This window comes from Pseudorca crassidens, chromosome 1, assembly GCF_039906515.1.
Source record: "Pseudorca crassidens isolate mPseCra1 chromosome 1, mPseCra1.hap1, whole genome shotgun sequence".
Taxonomy (NCBI): Eukaryota; Metazoa; Chordata; class Mammalia; order Artiodactyla; family Delphinidae; genus Pseudorca; species Pseudorca crassidens.
The window spans coordinates 111,935,509-111,962,514 of NC_090296.1; the positions used below are offsets into that span (position 1 = coordinate 111,935,509).

At 40.6% G+C, this 27,006-nt stretch overlaps 1 protein-coding gene across 8 annotated transcripts in view; it reads right to left on the reverse strand.

Annotated features, from left to right (window-relative positions):
- The window catches only part of HERC1 (HECT and RLD domain containing E3 ubiquitin protein ligase family member 1), a 215,167-nt gene that overhangs the window by 4,546 nt on the left and 183,615 nt on the right, over positions 1 to 27,006 (reverse strand). For all 8 annotated transcript variants that reach the window (XM_067749780.1, XM_067749809.1, XM_067749799.1 and 5 more), the window contains exons 61-76: positions 26,240 to 26,533; positions 17,751 to 17,816; positions 17,451 to 17,576; positions 16,442 to 16,580; positions 15,223 to 15,404; positions 14,263 to 14,418; positions 13,438 to 13,560; positions 12,244 to 12,346; positions 10,507 to 10,676; positions 9,013 to 9,151; positions 6,852 to 7,021; positions 5,604 to 5,773; positions 5,155 to 5,320; positions 3,905 to 3,981; positions 2,875 to 3,127; positions 2,224 to 2,376 (exon numbers count right to left, since the gene is read on the reverse strand). In XM_067749780.1, the coding sequence (XP_067605881.1) occupies positions 2,224 to 2,376; positions 2,875 to 3,127; positions 3,905 to 3,981; positions 5,155 to 5,320; positions 5,604 to 5,773; positions 6,852 to 7,021; positions 9,013 to 9,151; positions 10,507 to 10,676; positions 12,244 to 12,346; positions 13,438 to 13,560; positions 14,263 to 14,418; positions 15,223 to 15,404; positions 16,442 to 16,580; positions 17,451 to 17,576; positions 17,751 to 17,816; positions 26,240 to 26,533 (2,487 nt within the window). The remainder of the gene's footprint in view (positions 1 to 2,223; positions 2,377 to 2,874; positions 3,128 to 3,904; positions 3,982 to 5,154; positions 5,321 to 5,603; positions 5,774 to 6,851; positions 7,022 to 9,012; positions 9,152 to 10,506; positions 10,677 to 12,243; positions 12,347 to 13,437; positions 13,561 to 14,262; positions 14,419 to 15,222; positions 15,405 to 16,441; positions 16,581 to 17,450; positions 17,577 to 17,750; positions 17,817 to 26,239; positions 26,534 to 27,006) is intronic.

Genomic DNA, 27,006 nt, shown 5'->3' on the forward strand with positions numbered 1-27,006 from the left:
TACTGTTTTTGTAATTTATATTTTCTTTTGAAAACAGTTATATCCTTTTTGTAAAAATCATTTGTGCTGATTGTAAAAGAAAAAAAAAAGTACAAAGAAGAAAGTAAAACTGAGACATCCTTTTGTAGGAAGGCTGCAAAAAGGACAGAAAAATTGATCAGGAGATGGGTTCTGTATCCCAGCTCCACCACTTCTTTTACTTTAATTTTCTGATCTGAAAAATAAGGTAAATAATTGCTGCTCCCATGATTATGACAGGTATTTCAAATGAGTCTGTGTGACTGGGCAGTTAGCCCCTGTTAGCACAGTGCAGAGAACAGGTCAGTCAGGGAATGCCGAAGGGGTGCTGCCAGAGGCTGCCACACAGTCTGTTTGGCAAAACCCCTCCAAGGCTGTGCAGTAGTGCCTACTCTACACACAGACCCATCACTGTTCCAGGTTTCTTTCATAAATAACTTCTCCACTCTTGGCCAATTCAAAACCATCTACCACAAACGAGACCAAACCAGAGAACCTGAACAGGAGCCACACCTCGAGGAAGGCCCTGGAGTTATGATTGTACCAGGCTGTCATGCCCAGGGCTAAGGAACGGAGTGGCAGTGAGGGCAGTCTCTACTGATAGTAAAGGGAACACCCCAGCCAAAGTCTGCCAAAAAACAAGCTGTTTGCCTGGAAGGATAAAAACCAAAAGCTGTCTGGAAAAAAAAAGGCTGAGGTACAGGGACGGCTGCTTGGGTCGGGGACAACTGGGGACAGCTATGGGAAGAATACAGGGTTCTAAGAGACAAGGAGGAAGTGAAAAGAGGAAGATGGCCTTGTTACCCAGAAAGCAACAAAGCCAGGGCAGAGCACAGCTGATGGACAGCAGGTCAATCTGACCTTCATAGGAAAGGCCAGCACAAGAGCCTGGACACCACAGCTAAACCTGGTTTGCGATCCTGGCTTTGCCTTGGGCACATCACTTCACTTCTCTGGACTCCATGCATTCATTTGTGAAATGGTGATAGTAATTTCTCTCTCTCAGAGTAACTATGTGAAAAGCCACACATGCGGGTGCCTGGTACCACATCTGGCATGCAGAAAGTGATCAGGAAATTTTGGGTCAGTTATTCAGTCTGTAAGGAGTAAACATATTCAAGAACTAGAGACAAACCCTAAGCCCTGGCTGTGTAAACAACATTGCTGACAGGATCCACCCTTACTAAGCTAAAGGGTATAGTTTTCTGACTGGACTTGGCCCAAAGTCAGAGTCAAAGAAGGAACCAGGAGTGAAGGGTGTAGAATATATACACTTCAAATTACTACACAGCCTCAGAGCCTGCATCTAGCTCCTGAGAAGAACCCAACATATTGTGCAAATAAGGTATTACTGAAGTAATGAAGGATACAATCCTTCATTATACAATCCTATGAAGGATTGTATAACCAAAACCACCACCTCTGGACACAATATTCATTTCTGTGGTCACTCACCATACTCCCATCATTTATTAAATGCTTACTACATATCAGCATAGAACAAGACTATATAAGTTATATATACGAAATACATTTTTCATTCAGTGTCTCACACACTAATTGAAGAAAAAAGACCCAAACTCTGCCTAATTCTTAGACCACGACACAGAAGTATGTGATATCTTGAGGAATTTCTAGGTAACAAGAAAGATATGTACAGACCTGGAGGCAAGTCTGTCCAGAGAGGAGATGTATTCTCAGCTGGGGCTTGAAGGACTGCAGCAGGAGGGGGAAAGAAGCACTCACGTGGGATTGCAAGGCCAGTGTTTATGGGTTCATTCACATGGACCCCGACTGACCAAGCTGGAGTGGGACACTGGGTTGGGGGGCAGTAAGAAATGAAGACAAACAGGACAGAGGAAGAGTGAGAGTGAGAAGGCAGGCTCTGAAGGCCTGGGGGAGGGCTTGGCCTCAATCCTACCAGTGACCAATTCAGGGCTCACCTAAGGCCTTGAGTGAGGAGACAGCAGGCCCTGAGATTACGCCTGAAAAGTCTCTGAAAAGGGACTGAAATATATTGGGTTGGCCAAAAAGTCTTCCACAACATCTTATGGAAAAACCCGAACGAACTTTTTGGCCAACCCAATAGATACTGATTGATCAACACAGTGAATTCATATGCCAAAATTCAGTAAAAACCAGACAGCTCCTGCTTGGAGACAAATGCAAACATTCATATGCACCTCCCAAAATGTTTCATCTCACCTGTCGGTCCATTTCATGAAGTCGATATTCAATGGCCCTCTCCACATACTCCTTCCTATTAGAAAACGTGAGTGGGATACTATTTCCACCAGGGATTATAGGAACCATTTTGCCATCAGCGCTCTGGCCAACAAAAGAATCAAGAGGAATCATCTGAGAATAGAAGAAAAAAGAATTTTTACTCCATGGTAGAAATGACCACAAAAAGTATGTTACACACAAATACAGAAAAACATTAACAATATCAAAAATTTTAAGGATGAAAACAAGGCAACTGAGATAACTGATCAGGCTACTTGATCAGCAGAGAGTGCTGACTCATCTGTGGTTGTAATTAAAAATGAGGTTGAATCTCTCTGCCTCCAAATCAGGTTTGATGAACTCTGGTCATCCCAGGTCTCCCTCTCCACCTGGGTTCTCTCTGTCCTTCACTCTAGCAGGCAGAGAATGGATTAAAGGGGAAGGAGCAGAAGCTGGGTGCTGGAGCTGACTCTCTTAGCAGTTATTTAAACTGCTGGGTTGAGCTGCTAAGCGCAGCAATGGCATACGGCATGGGTCAGCCAGACAGCAAATGGAAGCCATACCTGAGCTTTACACAGAAAAATTCTAGTCAACACCAACAGAAACACGAACCAGCCAGGACTTATTTACCTCATGGAAACTCTCCTCGGTAATCCCACTGTCTTCAATGTGAAGAATGCTGTTGAGAGTCTGCACGTAGAGCAGATCCACCTCCTCCAGGTCTTCCAGGGTGAGTGGGACGCAGCACAGCTGCTTCCACACCAGAGGGGCTAAGTGGAGGTCCAGAGGCTTCTTTGTGCGAATGGCAACCCCCATTAAAATTCCCAAGAACTTAAACTGCATTAAGTGTTCATCGAGGCAGGCAGAAGGGTTAAAAAGGAACCTGCAGAATTAAAGGAACTATTTCAAACAAGGCTGTCCTCATTTGTATTAGAAATAAGTTATCAAACGGTTATGGCATTAGTCTAGACCTGTGCTGTCCAATATGGCAGTCATTAGCCGCATGTGGCTATTTAAATTAATTCAATAAAATTTAAAATTCAGCTCCTATAACCACATTTCAGGCGCTCAGTAGCCACATATGGCCTATCGCTATTGTTCTGGACAGCACAGGGACCGTATTTTGAATTATTTTTAGAAGAACCATAAGAGGGTAAGTGAATGATCTATTAGTCCTTAAGCTACCTGCTCAAGGGTGCCCTATTTCCTAAAATCATTTCATTTATCATTTACAAGTCCATGAAGCAGGATCCAAAATTCAAACTTCGACAAATAAAGGAATAATACATAATTGCAAATACTAACTGCTGTGATTGGACAGCATATCAAAGGTTTTCAATGAATTTTAATTCGTTGAGGGAAGGCCATGTAGGCCTTCAGAAACACAAAAGAAGTCTGGTTTCAATATCAAGTCTGCACTTCCTCTAACCCTCTATATTATCATTGAGTTGATCTCATAATAAATAACAAGTCATGATGTAAGTGTCTTTCCTATGTGTGAAAAGAGAACAGTAGCAGTTCCTACTCCTTAGATCTATCATGAGGATTCAATGGGATAATCCATGTAAAACACTTAGTACAGTGCCTGGCATAGAGTAAGCACTCAATAAATTTGAGTTATTATTATAGACATTCAATAACACTTGCTGACTGCCCTTACCTGTCTCTATTGTAACCCACTTCTGCGGTAGCATTGGGAGAGGGTATAAGAAGGTCAACAATACCAGTTTCAAGTTCCTGTAGAAGAAAGAAAAACAATTTCTTAGAAATGACAATCAAATGCATCAAGAAAACGAAACAATTAACATTAAAAATCATACTGAGAAGAGAATATTGAGGAATTTACAATGCTATATGACAACGAGCTATCTCTGTAATTATTTTTGTGGTTGTAATTTAAAATGAATTTAGGAGACTCCCCCATGTGCAGAACTAAGATGAAAAAGTCAATCCAGGGCACGAGTTGGGGTATCTGTGAGCAGGGTACAGTGATATTCAAATAAACTTAGTAAATGATAGCTAAGTATTATTTTAGTTACAGGATTTATCAGAAAAATCCTGATACTAGGCAAAGCTGGAAGGGTCAGAGCTGATCTGGAAGCAAAGCTGCCACTGTAGATCTTAAAATATGAACTGGTTCAAACTCTTTTTAATTAATTAATTAATTTTTGGCCGCCATGGGCCTTCGTTGCTGTGCACGGGCTCCTTATTGTGTGGCTTCTCTTGTTGCGGAGCACAGGCTCTAGGCATGCAGGCTTCAGTAGTTGCAGCACGTGGGCTCAGTAGTTGCGGCACGCAGGCCCTAGAGAACACAGGCTTCAGCAGCTGCGGCACGTGGGCTCAGTAGTTGTGGCTCACGGGCCCTAGAGTGCAGGCTGAGTAGTTGTGGTGCACGGGCTTAGTTGCTCCGTGGCATGTGGGATCTTCCCAGACCAGGGCTCGAACCCATGTCCCCTGCATTGGCAGGCAGATTCTTAACCAGTGCGCCACCAGGGAAGCCCTGGTTCAAAATCTTAAGACTTGTTTTTCTTTCTGCCAGTAGCCTGGCAGTTCTACTTTGTTCTAAAAGCACCAAAATAAATGGGAGCACATGGGTGGTCCTGGATTTGTCTGTTACATAAGTGTAAATATGTGTCATTGTTTCCTCTGCCAGTGTTACACAACACAACAGATGGTGAGTCATTGGTAGATGGCGAAGCACTGGCACTTACTCAGTAAGGTATCTTCACAAAGCATTTCACAAACCTTTGCGGTAATTCGCCTATACATCATTAACAGCATAACTTTACGTAAGGATTACAAATGCATCCTTGCTTACATTTATAAAAACATGCCAGAGTAATCACTGGAAACAGTAAAACAGCCACCACCTGAGTGGACAACTCAGCAGGGGACACTGCATGAATATACCTGGCACATCTCTGTGATCGTGTCATCGAACACGCCTCCAGCATCATCAGCCCCTTCTCCAACCAGCTTAACTTTCCAGGCTCGGGATGGCAGACGGAGGTCTGATGCATTCAGTTTAACTACTTGTCTTGCTATTTGAACAAAGATGGGCTTACACTTCCTTCCTCTTTAAAATAAAGGGAAAACATAATGAAATACAATGCTCTCAAATCACCACAAAAGTCACTTGAAGATATTTTCCCACCAGTGAATGAACAGGCCAGCTTAACAACAGCCAAACACTGTGCTGGGCCCACTGTAACCACACTGGGTGCTGATGTAAAATACTATTACTATCCTACTTTACAAATGAGGAAGCTAAGGCTTCCTCACAGAGATCAGTTAGTAGTAAGTCCACCTCACAAAATGCTAGTTAATGAAACATATACACATATACATAATACGCTAACCTGGTTGATATCCTCTTTACAGTAATTTGAGGTCCATAGTTTTTGCCTTGAACCATGGTTTTTCCTATAGAGCGCACCATTGGGAGGGTGTAGACTCTTGGGGCTAACAAAGGTCGGAGCTGTCCCTGCACGATGCCCCATGTTCCAGCATTATAATGAGACGTACTATTCTGTAACAGAAAGTAAGCTTAGCAGAAATGGTACAATCTAAGGCTTAAAAGAAATAACACATCTCACTTTTACAAATGCACTTCAAAAGCATAAATCTGGGTATTAGCCATTATTAGCAACTTTTTCAAAATATTTTTTCTGGTAAAGTATGATTATTATTTTTAAAAACTTAGAAGATACAGAAAAGGACACACACACAAGCACACAAATAAAATCATCCATAATCCTATCATATGGAGACAGCCCCATTAACGCTTTCATCTATTTCCTTCCAGGTTCCTTCCTTTTCACATTTTCGAGATCATACTATTTATTCAATTTTCCACTGCTTTTCTCACCTCACTTTATACCATAAACATTTCTCTCACTAATTACAACAGGTTGCTAACACTCTTATTTAGTGCTGCACAGTATTCTGTTGCCTGGTTGATTATCTATTTCTAACAATGATTTCTCAAACCTCTCATATGCCATGACTGGTTACCCAAAGAATTTTTGACTAACAGTTTGACAAACTAACACACATTTTGGCAGGCATGCCTACACATCAAACAAACAAACATAGCCAGCTTGCTTTATTCCTAAATTATCAGACTGTTCTACAAAGACAATCAAATCAGCCAAATTTACTTTCTCTCCCCCACCTATCCCTCCACAGGGTATGCTCATTTGTAAGCTCATCTGTAAGGAGAGCAAGAAGTCTCCAAAATTTCTCAGACTCACTTACATAAGCACCTCGACTGTGGTGCTAACACCTTTGTGTGCTTAAGTTTTAAAATCATATTCTGGAGTTCGTAGAAAATACATGCTTAGCCTTTAGCCATTCATACTTCCTTGAACTTTGGACACACCGAGACACAGAAGGAAGACCACCGTGTGTTTAACAGCATGATAACCTATATCTGGACTGTCCTTAATCCAGCAATAAAAGGGGAACAGAACTGGTGCCTTTTCTACATCTCTTGGGTGCTGAGAGTAAAAAGCATTAGCTACGCAAGAATTTTCTGAAGGCTGAGAAAGAGGCCCTGGGACCTGGTAAGCACATCACAGGCACTGCTTTCCAAGCCACCGTTTTACCTGATTGTTGGGGCTGAGGTTCAGTAGCCTCCAGGATGAGTACATGAGGTCAGAGAAGTGGTAAAGCAGCCGGAGCCTGGCCCTCGCGGTGTGAATGCTCACCTCCCTCAGCGCCCCATACTGGGGGGGCACTGCATCGGGCAGGCCCAGCTGCAGAGGCACTGACACACCTGCCCAGAACACAAATGCACACTTGTAAAGGGAAATGCATTGTTTTCATCATGTTTAGTGTTTTGAAAAATTTCAAACACACGTGGAAGTTGCAAGTATATAATGAACACCCATTCCCACCACTTAAATACTAAAATTAATATTTTGCTATATGTGCTTTATCACTTATTTATCAATTCCTCTATTCACCATCCATTCATCTTAATCTTTTGATGCACCAGTGTTGGTTTGTAAAACATCTTTTTAATTTATCATTATGGAAACTTGCTTTTTCTTTTTCTCCTTTAATTTAGTTACCCATTTAACTATGGGACTTAAAACAGTTCCTGCACAAAAAAACTCCAAACAATAAAACCCAAATTCATTCTTTCATATTCAACAATTGTCATCTTCATAATAACACAAGGTGTGGGCCAGGACCAGGTAGGCAGTTCTGGAAAATAGAAATGGGCAACTCAGCAGAGCCACCTCCCACACTTACTAGGGATCTGACAGAAAGTGACCATGACAGAATGAAAGACAGGAGTAGATGATTCAGGAAGGCTTTACACTGCAAGGATAAGAGCTCTGCAGAGCAAAAACTACAAGGACTGTATCCATGGTTATCATCTTATAGAAACACACAGAAGACTAAGAATAAGGTACTCAGCTTATTTGAGTTTCCTGCAAATAAAGATCTGTACAGCTCAATTCTCAGAGGTATTTTCCTACTATTAGTTAAAGCTAACATTTATTGAGTACTTCTATGTGCCTGGCACTGTTCTAAGAGCTTCACATGAATTGATTCATTTACTCCTACAGTTCTTTACAATAGGTGCTATTACTACCCTTGCTTTGCAGACAAGGAAACTGAGCCTCAGGGTCACTCAGCTCCTAAGTGGAGGAGCCAGGATTGAACCTGAGCAATGTGGTTCCTGAGTCTGAACCTTCAGCCACCATGCTGTATGGTCTCTGTCCTGAAGTGGAAGGGAAATCCCACTGGAAGCTAAAGAGGCCCCTGAGTACCTGAAATTGTCAGTGGGCTGGCAGCACTGCTCATTCTGGGCTCTGTTAACCAGAAACCATCTCTTGCTTGTTTGGAATCTACTTGGCAGTCCTACCTTGCTCTCTCAGGGTATGTAAGAGAAAACAATCTCTATAGGGAGTCTTTCCCAAGGACCTGTGGCTAAAAGTAGAGGGCTTCACAAAAAGGGATGAGAATACGGAGCTCTCAGGCACAAGGTCACTTCAGGGAAGTTCTAGTGCCTCAGATACCAGAGGATCGTTTTAGAAAGGACTTGAGGGCCTGGGAAAGAAATAGACCAAATATGAAGAAATGCATAAGGGTAAGTATCATACTTAAGGCAATGGTTACATTTGTGGGGAACAAAAGATGGATCCGATCAGGGAGAGTACACAGTAGGGTGTTAGGTACACAAATACGCATTTTATTTTCTTTATATCTTTTTGTAGACCTGTGAGGATTTCATAATAAATTAAAGGCAAAACATACAAAAGGTAGAAACAGCCCATCAGTCCTGCTATATACACTGGAGTAAAATGGCAACAATTTTTTTTGTTTTTCTGCTGTGCCAATGTATAGACAACATCATGTTTCAAATGGCTGACTAGGGTGAAGAATTTGACAAGTGGTCTCCGGGCTTTTCATCTTTATTCCTTAACAGCATGGCTTAGAAAGCTACAGTTCATCACTACTATATATAAAAAATACTTTATTGCTATTCCAAAATTATAAATTTTGCTTGCCTAAGTGATACACTTTCTTCTTTTGGGGAGCAGAGAGGGACTGCTATGTAATGAAGTCTGCAGGAGAATCGTCTGCTCTGAAAGTATTTGCAGTACTGTAGTACAAAGAGTGCTTTGGTTGTGTGGGGGAAGGTTTGATGGTTTCAGAATGGTGCCTGGATGCAGTATGAAGCTGGCAAGCAAACAGTGCAGCTGGGGACTGCTGAAAGAGAGGCTGCAGGAGCATGGATATTTCATCCCTCACCTGGTGCTCTTGGTGGGACAGGTGGCGCTGTCCATGCAGCACTGTGGCAGCGACCCGCCGAGATCTGCCGAACGTTTTTCCCTTGCAGAACTGTTACCAGGGTTGGTTCTCGAACGTGGTTGGTGTGGCCTAAGCCAAGCTAGAAATAAATTACAAATACACAGAGATTCAATTAGAAAGAGGAAGAGAGGAAGTCAAGATGATAAAATTTGTCTTGGATGGTAGCAGATACAAATAAGTTACTATCTGTACCAAGCAATGGCATCAAAATAATGAAATTAATTCTGATTTTCTCTATCAGAGTGATCCTCATAGCTTATACTGTCTCCTAAAAACTAAGCTGTAACAAGGCATTCCAAATCTAGCAGACGAGTCTTAATGACTGAAAACATCTTTGAACTCCACTTCTAGAGAGGAAATAAATTCTTGGCAAGTTAAAAAAAAAAACAACAGAATGATCTATAGAGCTTTTACTTAGAACACACTGATTTCTTGACTTTTAACATGGACTGCCTGTGTAACAGTAAATAAACAATTATAAAAACATACATAGAAGCAGATTCTCAACTCCGGATCTCTGTTCTTGGGGTCCGACTAGGACACCCAGTGTTTCAGTGGCTGAGCACCTCAACATCATCAGGCAGGATCATGTCAAGGCCCTGCCAGGGACCTTCCAAAGGTATCTCAACATCAACTCTCTTCTCATTAAGATAATGTGCAACCACACTGTTGAGCAGCTTCCCCATCTGTTAATATAGTGATGAGGACACCACAGAGCTACTGTGAATAATCCTGGACCTTGAACCTGAGGGTCGTTGGCTCTAGGGGCAGCTAGACGTAGAGAGGATTTACAGAGGAAGGAGATGTCGTTCGCATGTGGAGCTGAAAGCCACTGTAGTAGCAGGTATCTCAGACCTGCCCCCCCAAAGTGTGTCCCTTCTCCACACACAGGATAGGCTGAACACATCAACCTCTTGAGCCTTTTCTCAACCTCTTACAGGCCCAGTTTACTACTCTACGTAATGGGAGTGACAAGACTTCCTGAACAAACACAAACATACTTTGTATACTGTCATATTATAAAATATAGAAGTATTGTTTCATCCTTTCCACTTTCCAGATCAACTGATGCTCCTAGTACCTAACCTCTTTTATTACTGTAGTGAAAATGATGATTAATCGTGATAGTAGCAAATATTGAATACTTATAAAGTGCTGTTTACTAGTGCTAGGCACTTCTCAGTGTGTGTAGACACATATATGTTCAGCGAATCCCCTTAACCACTTTACTGTACTGCCAGATTTTTTTTAAACATGATATAACACTTACTAGACCATCATCAAGAGACAGAGGCACAACTGGACTCCATAGCAAAGTGACGTGCCTGAGGTCTTGTGTAGATATTCCGAGTTTCTAGCTTATCCCTTTGCCAAATGAAGAATGTTGTCAGATTTCTAGAACATGACAGAGCAGCAAGCGAGATAAATATGTACCTGCCCCTCTGAATTGCTCCCCCAGGCATACACATCTCCAGTTGATGCCAAAGCAAGTGTGTGTTCAGCTCCAACGGCCACATCTTCGATGACCACTCCAGCCAGGACAGGGATTTGCTGTGGTCGATTGTGATTGCGAGCACGCCCTTCTGGCAAGCCTATCAAACGATCTGAAAAAATAGCAAGAGGACATTTATGGACGGCACACCCCAGTCCTTTTACATTTCCTGATGAGTCATTTAATGTCTATGGTGGTATGGCAATGACATACGTAACTCACTGGGGCAAAAGCTGCTTTGCCAGTAAGGTATACCGGATTCTGAGCGAATAAAGTTTAAAACTGTTGCTTTGCAAAATGTCACGATCTCCTTTTTCATAAAAATAAATAAAATTTAATTTAAAATTTGTAGCTTATTTCAAACCAAGAGGCACCTCTAGCATCCTCATACTTGAGAGGACTGGCACGTAATTCACAGAGGCCCTAAAGTTCTTGCATTCTAAGAAAAGACATCATGCAACCTGTCCTGTCCTCAAATTTCCAGCCAACTTCTCCCCTTCTCTTTGCTGCCAAACTTCTACGAAGTGCAGGCCAGTCCCTGGTGCTTCACATGCTGTAGGCCTGTTTGGCTTGGCCACCTTCTGCAGCCTAACTTGCATTCTCACCACTGCACTGAAACTGCACTCTCAAAAGCCATGAATAGCTCCTAACTGCCTACACTGCAGCAGCCTCTTCTCCAGCTCTAGCCCATGGAGCTCCACTTTACCTTCTGATAATGTGGCCACAGCTCCTTCTGCCCCTCAGAGACTCTGCACTGTCCTGGCTCCCCAACTACCTCTCTCTCCATTCCCTTCAAAGCCAGCTCTCCCATGTTCACCTGCCCTTTACTCACATTCCCTAGAGTTTTACCCTCCACTTTTTTCATGCCATATTCTCTCCCTGGGTTTCTTAGAGCTTATTAATATGGCTTTAACTACACCATTAGGAATTATGCAAACCTACATCTCCATAAACAATCTCCCTGGAGTTCCAGATCCAAATCCCCAGTAACTTGCTAGACTTCTCCATACATGTAGTCTAGAGTATATGGCCCCAGTTCAATATGACTAAAACTAAGCTCCTTATCTCTTTCACCAGAACCAACTTCCCTGGCCTCAGCAGCGTCCACATTCTTCCAAGACTAGAAACTTCAATCACAGCTCACTTCTTCCCCCCTCTTCCTCACACATTCTTCGGTCACTACAACTTGAAAAGAAGTTCCGTTTACAAAGCTGAATATATTGCCAGGGAATCCCACTGTGGATGCTTAGATTTTGAACTTACTCAAGATTTGAATCCCAAATGCCTGTGAATTCCTAAGACCTGGACCCCCAGTCCCTGCAAGGGCTGGGAAGTGAGGCAGGATCCAGAGGAGCTCTGGTGGTCAAGGCAGTGTTTGTGGTAGCATGGCAGAGGCAGCAGAGAGGAGGAAGGGAAGGGCTTTGCCAGGAACTCTTCTGGCAAGAATGAAGGCTCTGGCACGAGGGGCCATCAATGGGGAGGAGAGTTTGTCCTTACAACAAATAGCATGAAAGTGGAGCAGAAAAGTAGCTAGTGAATGCAGGTTGTGTGGCCAATCATCACCCAGAATGAAAAATGACTCAGTTTAAGCACTTTCTATACAGCTGGAAGGCAAATGTTTCTGTAATACATGTGTGCACAAAATAAGCAATATAATTAATGCCTGGAAAATGCCCTACCTTGACCAAAGGTATACACATGACCATCTTTGGTCAATGCAACAGAAAACTGAGTTCCACACGCAACCTTTTTTATTCCAATTCCACAAAGGACATCAACTTTCTGCAAAATAAAAGCGTAAGGCACATAATTTAAAAAGGAAAATAAAAACACTCAAATTTGCCTACTGGCATGTATAAACTCAAAGATTATCTTCCAATAAAAATACTAATAGTCACTTACTTGTTTTCAGCCATATCCACACTCCTAAATGTTATTTTCTCATACTGCTCTGCAAACTACCTGAATTTGGGCGAATATTGTAGGGGGTAGGGGACGTTTAACTAAAATCCCCAGGACCCCATGTGAAGTAGAAACATTCCTCTGGGCAACAGAAACCAAAGAGAATCCTATGGCTGTTTAAAGAACACCATAAGACCATGTAAAGCCATGGGCTGCTCCCAGTTAGATTTTTTCTGCTTTCAGAGGTGACAATAACTGCTTTATATGTTCTCCAGAGAGGATTTCCTTCCTTTTTGTATCCCTAGCTGAATATTCACCAGTCTAGCTATCAAGATGTCACAGACTATATACGATAGTGAATCTGGAGTTGAATATAAATTGAATACTTGTAAATCATGCTGCTTGTTAAACGTGTTAGAAAAATCCACATAAAAAGGATTGCACAGGAGGTCTTCTGAAGAGCTAAGAAACCTTCTATAATGTGAATAAAGCCTCTAAATCATTTGTTTATGGACTTGGATTTCCTATTACTTTTTAAATGCACATACCTGTATAATTCAGTGGTAATAATATGCTGAAATGGTAGTCACAAGCAGAGAGTTACAAAACATTGTTCATGGTTCCCTCCATAAGACACCCTGGAGATATGTTTATACTTATTTCTTCTCTACATGGGAGGTAGTCCTACACTACTCAGCCCATGACAAAGACAGATGCTTGTCCTTGCAGCATTTTTATATCCAGTTTAGTAATTAATGCTTATGAATTACTTATTTTAATTAATTTATTTTAAATTACTTATTTAAAATAAGATCTGGAATGCTGGAAATTTAAGAATAAGCAAAAGAACCTTCTAAATTTCATTATGAATTACCAAAAATGTTAAAGGTAAATTACTTCCAGCTAAAAAGAGGTACTGACATAGAAGAAAACCATGTTGTCTGAAGCTCTAGATTAAAGCCAATACTGACCTGAGGTGAAGATTTTGCAGTGGAATTTCCTAAGCCTAGTTTTCCATAGTCCCCATCTCCAAAAGCCCACACCATGGAGCCATCTGCTGACACTGCCAAAGTATGGTTTAAGCCACAAGCCACCTGGAGAAATAACAGGGTGGTAAGGCAAATCACAATACCTAAAACACCCATTTCTGGGACACTCTGTCTTGACTTCAGTGAAAAACCTGGCTGTGTTTCCAAAAATTTTTATTGGTTTCAGGGCCTTACATATGTTAACCAAAATGTGTCATGAAGAAAAAAATTCCTAATGTCCACAAACAAAAAACAACCTTTTTCAAAGTAAAATCCTTCAAATATCTGTGGCTAACTCTGAATCAGAGAGCACAAAAGATAGGAAAAAGTACATATGATTAAAAAATACTCATTCACACCAGAGACAGTCTAAGGAATGATAAAAGATAAAAATAGTAAAAGATAAAAATATTTTATCTCATCTTCTTGTTAAGAGAGAGTCTCAAAATGTACAGGTCAGGAACAATTATTACTTAAGAGCAGCAGCTACCAATGATGCTGCAGTTCAGCCATCTACTTCCAGGATACTGAAGAGGAGTTACTATATTGCTTAAAGCTTTCATATCAAGTGGTATTATGAAGAGGATTTTAAAATATTCACATCCTGAATTAAGACTTCCATTTGTTTATCAATTAGGCCAAACAAAATGTACATCAGGTTAAGTACGAGTGGTGATTCTAGTTTTCCTGAAAGGACAATGTCTAAGTGCACATAGGGGAAACAAGAAACTATGATCATATAGAACGTATTATTGATTTATTCCATGCCTGTCCAATCTGATACCCCTCCAGTGCAGTTACTCTCTCTGGAAGTTTTTTGTTCGAAGTGTTTCCAAGACCCAGACGACCGTAGTCACCATTCCCAAAGGTAAACAGTTTGCCATCTGATGTTACCACTGCTGAATGTTTGAAGCCACAAGACATCTACGAATAGAACAAACAAGAACAAAAATTTTAACAAGAGGGCATACTAAGAAAGAAATCAGTCCTTTTTGGTTATTAATACAGTAATAATCTTTAAGTAAACTTCACTGAAAACTCAGGATCTTCAAGACCATTATGTCCTATCCACCCAAGTGGCCCTCCTGCTCCCCCAAGTCTGATCTACCTCAAAAATCCTCAGGAAGACCAAGCTAAACAGCATACCTTGGCAGTGTTGCTACTCTTCAGCGACGCAGGGATGACCTAGACTATATGAGTTAATGAATAGGGAAATTCTTTGTAAACTTTAAGGTGCTATGTAACTTTACAATATTATTTTAGATCACAAATTGATTTTCCAGAAAATGTATATGAACTCAACCTTTGTAACGATAATGATAGGTTGAAAGCAAAGCTTTCCATTTAACACTATATCAAGAATTGTGGGGCAGGAGTTAAACCCCACTTCTTCCAAGGACCTGAAGCACCCTGGCCTGGGTCAACCAGCTGGCTCAGGAAAAAGGAGTCCATTCTAACACCAAAGCCCATTCAAACTCCTGAGACACTCAAGAATGACTCTGAACCACCAAAAACACTGGATCTTTTATGATGGGGTAATAAATTTTTACTACTGTTTTTCATTACCTAAACTTGAGAACTCAACACCTAGTATGTTTACATTCAAAGATAAACTTATCCAGGCGCAACTATGTCCCGCATGCCACAACTAAGACCTGGCACAGCCAAATAAATAAATAAATAAACATTAAAAAAAAAAAAGATAAACTTATCCATATTCTGTCCGACCTGCACCACTTCTTCTCCCTGTAAGGCCTCAATCTGCCTGGGCCGCCGCTGCCGGTCGCTGTTCCCATGGCCGAGTTTGCCATAATCACCATCTCCCCAGCTAAAGACCTCACCACTTTCAGTCAGGGCCATTGAGTGTCCATCAGAACCACAGGAAGTCACCAGCTGGGTCACCACAAAGCCTGGAACAGAGCAGAAACCCAACAAGAGTCGCTGAATGTTAAAAGTCCCCTCTTTACTTGAAGCTGCTACAGAGTAATCTCACAGAATCAAAAAATACCACAACAGTACTTCAGAAATATAAACAATGTCTTTAATTTAAAATCAGATTTGCAGCCATAACCTAGAAAATTGGGAGCAGTCACATAAAATGATGATGACAAGGAAGAGGAGAAGGGTGATAGGAGCAGTTATAGTCACTAAAGATTATGTTCTAGCCACTCCTACAAATGCTTTACATGGATCGCTCATTTTCTATTTTCACACAGATCCTATGAGGCAGATATTATCATCACCCCTTTTACAACTGGGGAAACTGAGTCACAAAGAGGTTTAGTAGCTTGTGCAAAGTACCCGAGGCAGGATCTAATAGAACCGAACAGGAACCAAGTCCTCCCATCCCTAGTGTTGTGCACTTCACACACAGATCTGAAGGAAGAGAACTTAGAGCTACTCAAGAATTTGTTCTGAACTCATGTTACTTGTATGCTTTTACTTAAAAAACTCAATTTGCTCTCTTTGTAGGCTTCAGAGTCAGTAAAAGTTAACTTTAGGAACAAGCCAGGGGTCCGTGCAGTGGTTTTTCCAGAGGTTTTCTTTCTCCAAGTCACAGAGCACTCTGATGGGGATGCCCTTTAAAGTCTTTAGTACATACGCACATTTCCGTATAAATTGATTTTTAACGTTAATGAAGTACATGCATGATTACTACTGCTATTAATAGTTGCCTAATTACAGTTTTGCAATTTTAAAGAATTTGTTTACAATCTTCAGTGTGTATTAACACAGCAATTCTAGCATGGCTATGATAAGTAACTTGCAAAATAATACAGCTCAAAATATGGAAAATTAAGGTTGTACATGCCTAAACGAGAATCTAAGTGAAAACCCTACATGACTTTATCTAGCAACGGTTTGAGATGAGTTCTAACATAATAAGCAAACATTCCTACAGATAGGCCATAGTTTCCGATCAGCTTTTAACTGAGAATAATTTTACCTTGTAAGGCTGAAATAACTGTCAGCACATGAAGGTCATCTGAATTTCCTTGTCCTAATCTGCCATAACTTCCTTCCCCACAAGCCAACACTGTGCCATTGGCCTGTATGACAAAGGTACAATTCTGACCACATATAACCTAGTATAAAAACACATAATTAAATATATTATCTTTTATTATATAGCTTTATCATGCAAACATTTAAAATGATTCCATGTATACTTAGGATACCTTTATCGGTTCTTTTATCCTTTCATTAAAGGGGAAGCGTTGACATAACAATGGGGTTCCTATAAGCCCTTGATTATTATAAAACCTCTTACTTAACCAAGAGATGTATGAGGCTCATCTGATGATTTAAGATACTTTAGAAACATGTTATCTACAGGGCTTTCAGCCAACTGTGCAGAGTTTAAATAATAACATTAACAACATAATAGATAAACGAAGTAAAAGGAGAGGCTGATGGGAAAATAGTAAAGACTGGCTGGAGGCCACAAGAAGCAGAAATTGCAGGGGATATACACATGAAAGAACAGTGTATCCTGGGGCTTACCGAGGTAGAGAAGAATGGAAGAGAAAGCACTGGCCTCAAGAAGGGTTTAGAGATATAGTACCATGATTATTAGACGAGGGGAGGAGTGTCAATGAAATCTGGTTAAAGATCCCAGTAAGTTTATGGCCCCCAAAGAGAGAATTAATAATTACCAATATCTTAACTTCTACAAATATATGCTGGGCAGGCATAATGCATCATGATGTTAATTCATGATACGTGAAAACAAGAAAAATTTAGAAACTTATTAACTAAACCTAAGTCTGATAAAAACTCTAAAAAACTTTTATTTAGAAGCTATATACAAGCTATATATCATGACTTTCTTTGGTGATTCCTCACAATAGACTATGCAATGGATAAACTTTATCCTACAGTAAGTTACTGACAGCAAGGGAATCAGAATTGTCAGTTCCCAAGTTTCTTCTACATTTCTTTACCCTGTTAGTTACCTGTTGGGCCTGTGAGAATGAGGGAGCTGCTGCAGGTACCATTACATTTCTTCCAGCTTCTGCCAGCTGTCCATGCCTGCCAGCACCCCACAGGTAGACATCACATTTACCTCCCAGGTGCCAGTCCTAGAAAACCACAATCAAGTCAAAATTTGATTCATTAATTCATTCAAACAAGCATGTACTGGGTACTAAGTGTGTACCAGCCTCTATGGGGGACACCAGGACACGAACACACAAGCATTTGGAACCAGAAGATTTACTAAGAACCACCATACAGTTATCTTTATCTTTACTGACCTCAGGTCTGGAAGTTGCCCAAGACATAATTTGTTCATCCATGCCATTAATCCATTTACTGTTATCCTGAAAGACAGCAAACACCAGGATCAATTTTGCTTAATCAATATTTATGTTTTTTTGGGTTTTTTTTAGGAGGCCTTAAAAATGATCACTTATTTTTAAATAGGAAAGGAGAAGCCCAAGATCACATGGTCAGTTACAAGCAGCGTGAAGACCAGAATGCAGCCCTCCCTTCTCCCAGGCCATGTTTTGAGAAAATCTTTTTGCGAATGATTTATCTGTTCTTAACAACTGAGTCTTAAAGAATTTGGTAATATTATGAGAATTTAAGAGCAGTTTCACAATCATGCCAAACTTGATTTTTAATATTTCCCTTTACTATAAACACTTGCATTATCACCTATCACGAACACACTGGAGATTCAAAGCTAACCACTTTTGAGCACCCATAGGTACAAGGTCATCTGCAGGAGCCACCACCCCCGTGAACTCGTTGTATGGCTGTGGGCAGGTCACCTTTCTAGGCTGCAGCTTCCTCATCTACAAATGACATATTTGAGGCAAATGGGCTCAGAAGGATACTTCCTAATTAAAATATTCTATATTTAGATAATTTCCTTCAATTCATATGTCTCTTTTATACTGTATCTTTATTTATATATTCAAATGTTTGTTTATATAAATCTTAACTAGGTAAAGGGGTTGTTAGATCAAGTGCTGGCCTGCACTATCCACCCCGGCATTTTATCTCCAACACAGTTTCTGTATCTAGACGCTTTCAAATACAATCAGAAAGAAATGACAACTAAAATGTTCTCTTAAACATTATTGAAGTGCCAAATAATTTAGAATCTATAATTGGAATAAATCTAAAAAGATGACCAGGAAAAGATGCTAAAAGTATTTATAAATATATATATACTGGGGGACCTTCAAGATGGCAGAGGAGTAAGATGTGGAGATCACCTTCCTCCCCACAAATACTTCAAAAATACATCAAAAATACATCTACATGTGGAACAACTCCTACAGAACACCTACTGAATGCTGGCAGAAGACCTCAAACTTCCCAAAAGGCAAGAAACTCCCCACATACCTGGGTAGGGCAAAAGAAAAAACAGAGACAGAAAAATAGGGATGGAACCTGCAGCTTGGGGAGCTGTGAAGGAGGAAAAGTTTCCACACACTAGGAAGTCCCTTCACTAGCGGAGACGGGGCAGGGGGGTGGGCAAGGGGGAAACTTCAGAGTCACGGAGGACAGCGCAGCAACAGGGGTGCAGAGGTCAAAGCGGAGAGATTCCCGCACAGAGGATCGGTGCTGACCAGCACTCACCAGCCCGAGAGGCTTCTCTGTTCACCCGCTGGGGCGGGCGGGGACTGGGAGCTGAGGCTCGGGCTTCAGGCTTCGGAGGTCAGAACCCAGGGAGAGGACTGGGGTTGGCTGCGCGAACACAGCTTGAAGGGGGCTAGTGTGCCACAGCTACCCGGGAGGGAGTCCGGGAAAAAGTCTGCAGCTGCTGAAGAGGCAAGAGACCATTGTTTCGGGGTGTGCGAGGAGAGGGGATTCCTTCCCTGTCTGCCCACAGAAGCACCACCTAAATGAGCTTCAGAGATGGGTGCGAGCCGTGGCTATCAGCTCGGACCCCAGAGACGGGCATGAAATGCTAACGCTGCTGCTGCAGCCACCAAGAAACCTGTGTGCAAGCACAGGTCACACCTCCCATGCCGGGAACCTGGGCAGCCCGCCACTGCCAGGGTCCTGTGATCCAGGGACAACTTCTCTGGGAGAACACACGGCATACCTCAGGCTGTTGCAATATTATGCTGGCCTCTGCTGCTGCAGGCTTGCCCCACATTCCAATTATAACTACGGTACCCCTCCCTCCCCCCAGCCTGCATGAGGAAGAGCGGGCTAATCAGCTGCTGCTTTAAGCCCCTCCTGTCTGGGTGGGAACAGATGCCCTCAGGCAACCTACATGCAGAGGCAGGGCCAAAACCAAAACTGAACCCCAGGAGCTGTGCGAACAAAGAGGAGAAAGGGAAATTTCTCCCGGCAGCCTCAGGAGCAGCGGATTAAATCTCCACAATCAACTTGATGTACGCTGCATCTGGAGAATACCTGAATAGACAATGAATCATCCCAAAATTTAGGTGGTGCACTTTGGGAGCAACTGTAGACTTGGGGTTTGCTGTCTGCGACTGACTGGATTCTGATTTTTATGTTTATCTTAGTACAGTTTTCAGTGCTTGTTATCATTGGTGGATTTGTTTATTGGTTTGGTTGCTCTCTTCTTTTTTTAATTATTTTTATTTTAATAATTAAAAAAAATTAGTATTACTATTATTTTTTCTTTTTCTCCCTTTGCTTTTGATCCGTGTGGCTGACAGGGTCTTAGTGCTCCAGCCTGGTGTCAGGCCTGAGTCTCTCTGGTGGGAAAGCTGAGTTCAGGACACTGGACCACCAGAGACCTCCTGGCCCTGTGTAATATCAATCAGTGAGAGCTCTCCCAGAGATCTCCAGCTCAACGCTAAGACCCAGCTCCACCTAACAGCCAGGAAGTTCCAGTGCTGGACTCCCCATGCCAAACAACTAGCAAGACAGGAACACAAGCCCACCCATTAGCAGAGACACTGCCTAAAATCATACTGAGTTCACAGACACACCAAAACACACTACTGGACGTGGCCCTGCCCAACAGAAAGACAAGATCCAGCCCCACCCACCAGAACACAGGCACCAGGTCCATCCACCAGGAAGCCTACACAAGCCACTGAACCAACCTCACCCACTGGGGGCAGACACCAAAAACAACGGGAAATACGACCCTGCAGTCTGCAAAAAGGAGACTCCAAACACAGTAAGTTACACAAAAAGAGAAGACAGAGAAATATGCAGCAGATGAAGGAGCAAGGTAAAAACCCACCAGACCTAACAAATGAGGAGGAAATAGGCAGTCTACCAGAAAAAGAATTCAGAGTAATGATAGTAAAGATGATCCAAAATCTTGGAAATAGAATAGACAAAATGCAAGAAACATTTAACAAGGAAGCCTAGAAGAACAGCAAACAAACAATGATGAACAACACAATAAATGAAATTAAAAATTCTATAGACGGAATCAATAGCAGAATAACTGAGGCAGAAGAACGGATAAGTGACCTGGAAGATAAAAGAGTGGAAATAACTACCGCAGAGCAGAATAAAGAAAAAAGAATGAAAAGAATTGAGGACAGCCTCAGAGACCTCTGGGACCACATTAAACACACCAACATTTGAATTATAGGGGTCCCAAAAGAAGAAGAGAAAAAGAAAGGGTCTGAGAAAATATTTGAACAGATTATAGTTGAAAATTTCCCCAACATGAGAAAGGAAATAGTCAATCAAATCCAGGAAGCGCAGTGAGTCCCATACAGGATAAATCCAAGGAGAAACATGCCGAGACACAAATTAATCAAACCAACAAAAATGAAATTCAAAGAAAAAATAGTAAAAGCCGCAAGGGAAAACCAACAATTAACATACAAGGGAATCCCCATAAGGTTAACAGCTGATCTTTCAGCAGAAACTCTGCAAGCCAGAAAGGAGTGGCAAGACATATTTAAAGTGATGAAAGGGAAAAACCTACAACCAAGATTCCTCTACCCAGCAAGGAGCTCATTCAGATTCAACAGAAAAATTAAAACCGTTACAGACAAGCAAAGGCTAAGAGAATTCAGCACCACCAAATCAGCTCTACAGCAAAGGCTAAAGGAATGTCACTAGGCAGGAAACACAAGAGAAGGAGAAGACTTACAATAACAAACCCAAAACAATTAAGAAAATGGTAATAGGAACACACATATCGATAACTACCTTAAATGTAAATGGATTAAATGCTCCAAACAAAAGACATAGACTGACTGAATGGATACAAAATAAGACCCATATATATGCTGTCTACAAGAGACCCACTTCAGACCTAGGGACACATACAGACTGAAAGGGAGGGGATGGAAAAAGATATTCCATGCAAATGGAAATCAAATGAAAGTTGGAGTAGCAATTCTCATATCAGACAAAATAGACTTCAAAATAAAAACTAGTACAAGAGACAAAGAAGGACACTACATAAGGATCAAAGGATCAATCCAAGAAGAAGGTATAACAATTGTAAATATTTATGCACCCAATATAGGAGCAGCTCAATACACAAGGCAAATGGTAACAGCCATAAAAGAGGAAATCGAGTGTAACACAATAATAGTAGGGGACTTTAACATCCCATTTCACCAATGGACATATCATCCAAAATGAATATAAATAAGGAAACACAAGCTTTAAATGACACATTAAACAAGATGGACTTAATTGATACTTATAGGGCATTCCATCCAAAAACAACAGAATACTGTTCTTCTAAAGTGCTCATGGAACATTCTCCAGGGTAGATCATATCTTGGGTCACAAATCAAGCCTTGGTAAATTGAAGGAAAAATGAAATCATATCAAATGTCTTTTCCAACCACAACACTACAAGACTAGATAGCAATTACAGGAAAAAAAACTGTAAAAAAATACAAACACATGGAGGCTAAACAATATGCTGCTAAATAACCAAGAGATAACTGAAGCAATCAAAGAGGAAATCAAAAAATACCTAGAAACAAATGACAATGAAAACACGATGGCCCAACACCTATGGGATGCAGCAAAAGCAGTTCTAAGAGGAAATTTATAGCACTACAATCCTACCTCAAGAAACAAGAAAAATCTCAAATAAACAACCTAACCTACGTACAGCTGATTCACTTTGTTATGAAGCAGAAACTAACACACCATTGTAAAGCAATTATACTCCAATAAAGATGTTAAAAACAAAAAAACCCCAAAAAACCCTAACCTTACACCTAAAGCAATTAGAGAAAGAAGGACAAAAAACCCGCCAAAGTTAGCAGAAGGAAAGAAATCATAAAGATCAGATCAGAAATGAAGGAAACAATAGCAAAGATCAATAAAACTAAAAGCTGGTTCTTTGAGAAGATAAGCAAAATTGAAAAAACATTAGCCAGACTCATCAAGAAAAAAGGGAGAAGACTCAAATCAATAGAATTAGAAATGAAAAAGGAGAAGTAACAACTTCTGCAAAAATACAAAGGACCATGAGAGATTACTAAAAGCAACTATATGCCAATAAAATGGACAACCTGGAAGAAATGGACAAATTCCTGGAAAAGCACAACCTTCCAAGGCTGAACCAGGAAGAAACAGAAAATATAAACAGACCAATCACAAGCACTGAAATTGAAACTGTGATTAAAAATCTTTCGACAAACAAAAGTCCAGGACCAGATGGCTTCACAGGCAAATTCTATCAAACATTTAGAGAAGAGCTAACACCTATCCTTCTCAAACTCTTCCAAAATACAGCAGAGGGAGGAACACTCCCAAACTCATTCTACAAGGTCACCATCACCCTGATATCAAAAAAAGTCAAAGATACCACAAAAAAAATAAAACTACAGGCCAATATCACTGATGAACATACATGCAAAAATCCTCAACAAACTACTAGAAAACAGAATCCAACAGCACATTAATCATACACCATGATCAAGTGGGGTGTATCCAGGAATGCACGGATTCTTCAATATATGCAAATCAATCAATGTGATACACCATATTAACAAACTGAAGGATAAAAACCATATGATAATCTCAACAGATGCTGAAAAAGCTTTTGACAAAATTCAACACCCATTTATGATAAAAACTCTCCAGAAAGTAGGCACAGAGGGAACCTACCTCAACATAATAAAGGCCATATATGACAAACCCACAGCCAACATTGTTCTCAATGGTGAAAAACTGAAACCTTTCCTCTAAGACCAGGAACAAGACAAGGTTGCCCACTCTCACCACTCTTATTCAACATAGTTTTGGAAGTTTTAGCCACAGCAATCGGAGAAGAAAAAGAAATAAAAGGAATTCAAATTGGAAAAGAAGTAAAACTCACTGTTTGAAGATGACATGATACTATACACAGAGGATCCTAAAGATGTGATCAGAAAACTACTAGAGCTAATCAATGAATTTGGTAAGGTAGCAGGATACAGAAGTAATGCAAAGATATCTCTTGCATTCCTATACACTAATGATGAAAAATCTGAAAGAGAAATTAAGGAAACACTCCCATTTTACCACTGCAACAAAAAGAATAAAATACCTAGGAATAAACCTACCTAAGGAGAAAAAAAGACCTGTATGCAGAAAACTATAAGACACTGATGAAAGAAATTAAAGATGATACAAACAGATGGAGAGATATACCATGTTCTTGGATTGGAAGAATCAACATTGTGAAAATGACTCTACTACCCAAAGCAATCTACAGATTCACTGCAATCCCTATCAAACTACCAATGGCATTTTTCACAGAACTACAACAAAAAATTTCACAATTTGTATGGAAACACAAAAGACCCCAAATAGCCATAGCAATCTTGAGAAAGAAAAAGGGAGCTAAAGGAATCAGGCTCCCTGACTTCAGACTATACTACAAAGCTACAGTAATCAAGATAGTATGGTACTGGCACAAAAACAGAAATATAGATCAATGGAACAGGATAGAAAGCCGAGAGACAAACCCAGGCACATACGGTCACCTTGTCTTTGATAAAGGAGGCATGAATATACAACAGAGAAAAGACAGCCTCTTCAATAACTGGTGCTGGGAAAACTGGATAGCTACAGGTAAAAGAATGAAATTAGAACACTCCCTAACACCATACACAAAAATAAACCCAAAATGGATTAAAGACCTAAATGTAAGGCCAGACACTATAAAACTCTTAAGAGGAAAACACAGGCAGAACACTCCATGACATAAATCACAGCAAGATCCTTTCTGGCCCACCTCCTAGAGAAATGGAAATAAAAATAAACAAATGGGACCTAATGAAACTTAAAAGCTTTTGCACAGCCAAGGACACCATAAACAAGACCAAAAGACAACCTCAGAATGGGAGAAAATATTTGCAAATGAAGCAACTGACAAAGGATTAATCCCCAAAATACACAAGCAGCTCATGCAACTCAATATCAAAAAAATCAATCAACCCTCTCCAAAAATGGGCAGAAGACCTAAATAGACATTTCTCCAAAGAAGATATACAGATTGCCAACAAACACATGAAAGGATGCTCAACATCACTAATCATTAGAGAAATGCAAATCAAAACTACAATAAGGTACCACCTCACACTGGTCAGAATGGCCATCATCAAAAATCTACATACAATAAATGCTGGAGAGGGTGTGGAGAAAAGGGAACACTCTTGTACTGTTGATGGTAATGTAAATTGATACAGCCACTACGGAGAACAGTATGGAAGTTCCTTAAAAAACTGAAAATAGAACTACCATATGACCCAGCAATCCCACTACTGCACATATACCCTGAGAAAACCATAATCCAAAAGGAGTCATGTACCACAATGTTCATTGCAGCTCTATTTACAATAGCCAGGACATGGAAGCAACCTAAGTGTCCACTGACAGATGAATGGATAAAGAAGATGTGGCACATATATACAATGGAATATTACTCAGTCATAAAAAGAAACGAAACTGAGTTATTTGTAGTGAGGTGGATAGACCTAGAGTCTGTCATACAGAGTGAAATAAGTCAGCAAGAGAAAAACAAATACCGTATGCTAACACATATATATGGAATCTAAAAAAAAAAAAAAGTTCTGACAAACCTAGGGGCAGGACAGGAATAGATGCAGACGTAGAGAATGGACTTCAGGACATGGGGAGCGGGAAGGGTAAGCTGGGACGAAGTAAGAGAGTAGCACTGAGATATATACACTACCAAATGTAAAATAGATAGCTAGTGGGAAGCAGGTGCATTGCACAGGGAAATCAGCTCGGTGCTTTGTGACCACCTTGGGGGATGGGATAATGAGGGTGGGAGGGATATGCAAGAGGGAGTTGATATGGGGATATATGTATACATACAGCTGATTTACTTTGTTATACAGCAGAAACTAACACAACATTGTAAAGCAATTATACTCCAATAAAGATGTTTAAAAAATAAAACAAAACGAAATGAAGGTACCTTTTACAATGTTATTGTAAATAGAAGAAATACAGATAAGCTCTAACAGGGGAAAAATAATAAATACACACACACACACACACACACACATATGCACACACACTAACAAGGTACCTATGGACAAGAAAATGAGAAAATGTGACTATGTCATTGAAAACCAGCACATTTATAAGAGCTCCACAATTCTCATAATCAATCCCTGTCACCAAAGAAGACTTCCATCAGATTAAAAGTGAGTATCTGAACGCAAAATATTTTAAGTTTATATAAGGGTGTGCTTCTTGCTCTATTCAAGCTAGCAAATACTTATTGAGGGTCTGCTACTTACTAAACATCCATAATACAATCTCAGTTACATATAACAGTAGCTCATACTACACTTACCATTAGGAGTACAAGTTCATCCTCTGGAACAGGCTCTAGATCGGGAACAGTAAAAGATTCTGGAAACTGTGCTCCATTGGTCAGGGCTTCAGCAGCTTTTATGGTGGTTGAGAAACATTCTAACCAGGCCCACTCATTTGGATTCCACGATGCAGGGTCAGGGAGGCAGTTCTGGTGGTGTGGTGGCACTGGAGGATTACACAGCAGCTGATCCAGATGAAGTCCCACAGCAAGGGAAGCCAGACATTGCATATAGGGGCTGTGAACAAGCTGGTCACCACAAACCACATGAGGCTAAGAGAAAATGCAAGGATATTATGCTGAAGAGCCTCTGCCAAATAATATAAATTAGCCTCCTGCATTCTGAAAGCCTGTAGTCATATTTTAACTTTACTGTTTTTTTTAAGCTTTTTACTTTGAAATAATTTTAGATACATAGAGAGTTGCAGAGATAGTACAGAGAATTCCTATAAACCCTTCACACAACCTTCTGTAATGTTCACATCTTATATAACCATGGTGCGATAATCAAAGCTAAGAACGTAACACTGGTTACAATAATAACTAAACCACAGAACTTTATAGGGTTTCCCACTAATGCTCCTTTTCTTTTATTTTCTTTTTAAAAAATATTTATTTATTTATTGGCTGTGTTGGGACTTAGTTGTAGCGCGTGGGCTCTAGAGGGCCCAGCTTAGTTGCCCCTCAGCATGTGGGATCTTAGTTCCCCAAACAGGGATCGAACCCGCGTCCCCTGCACTGGAAGG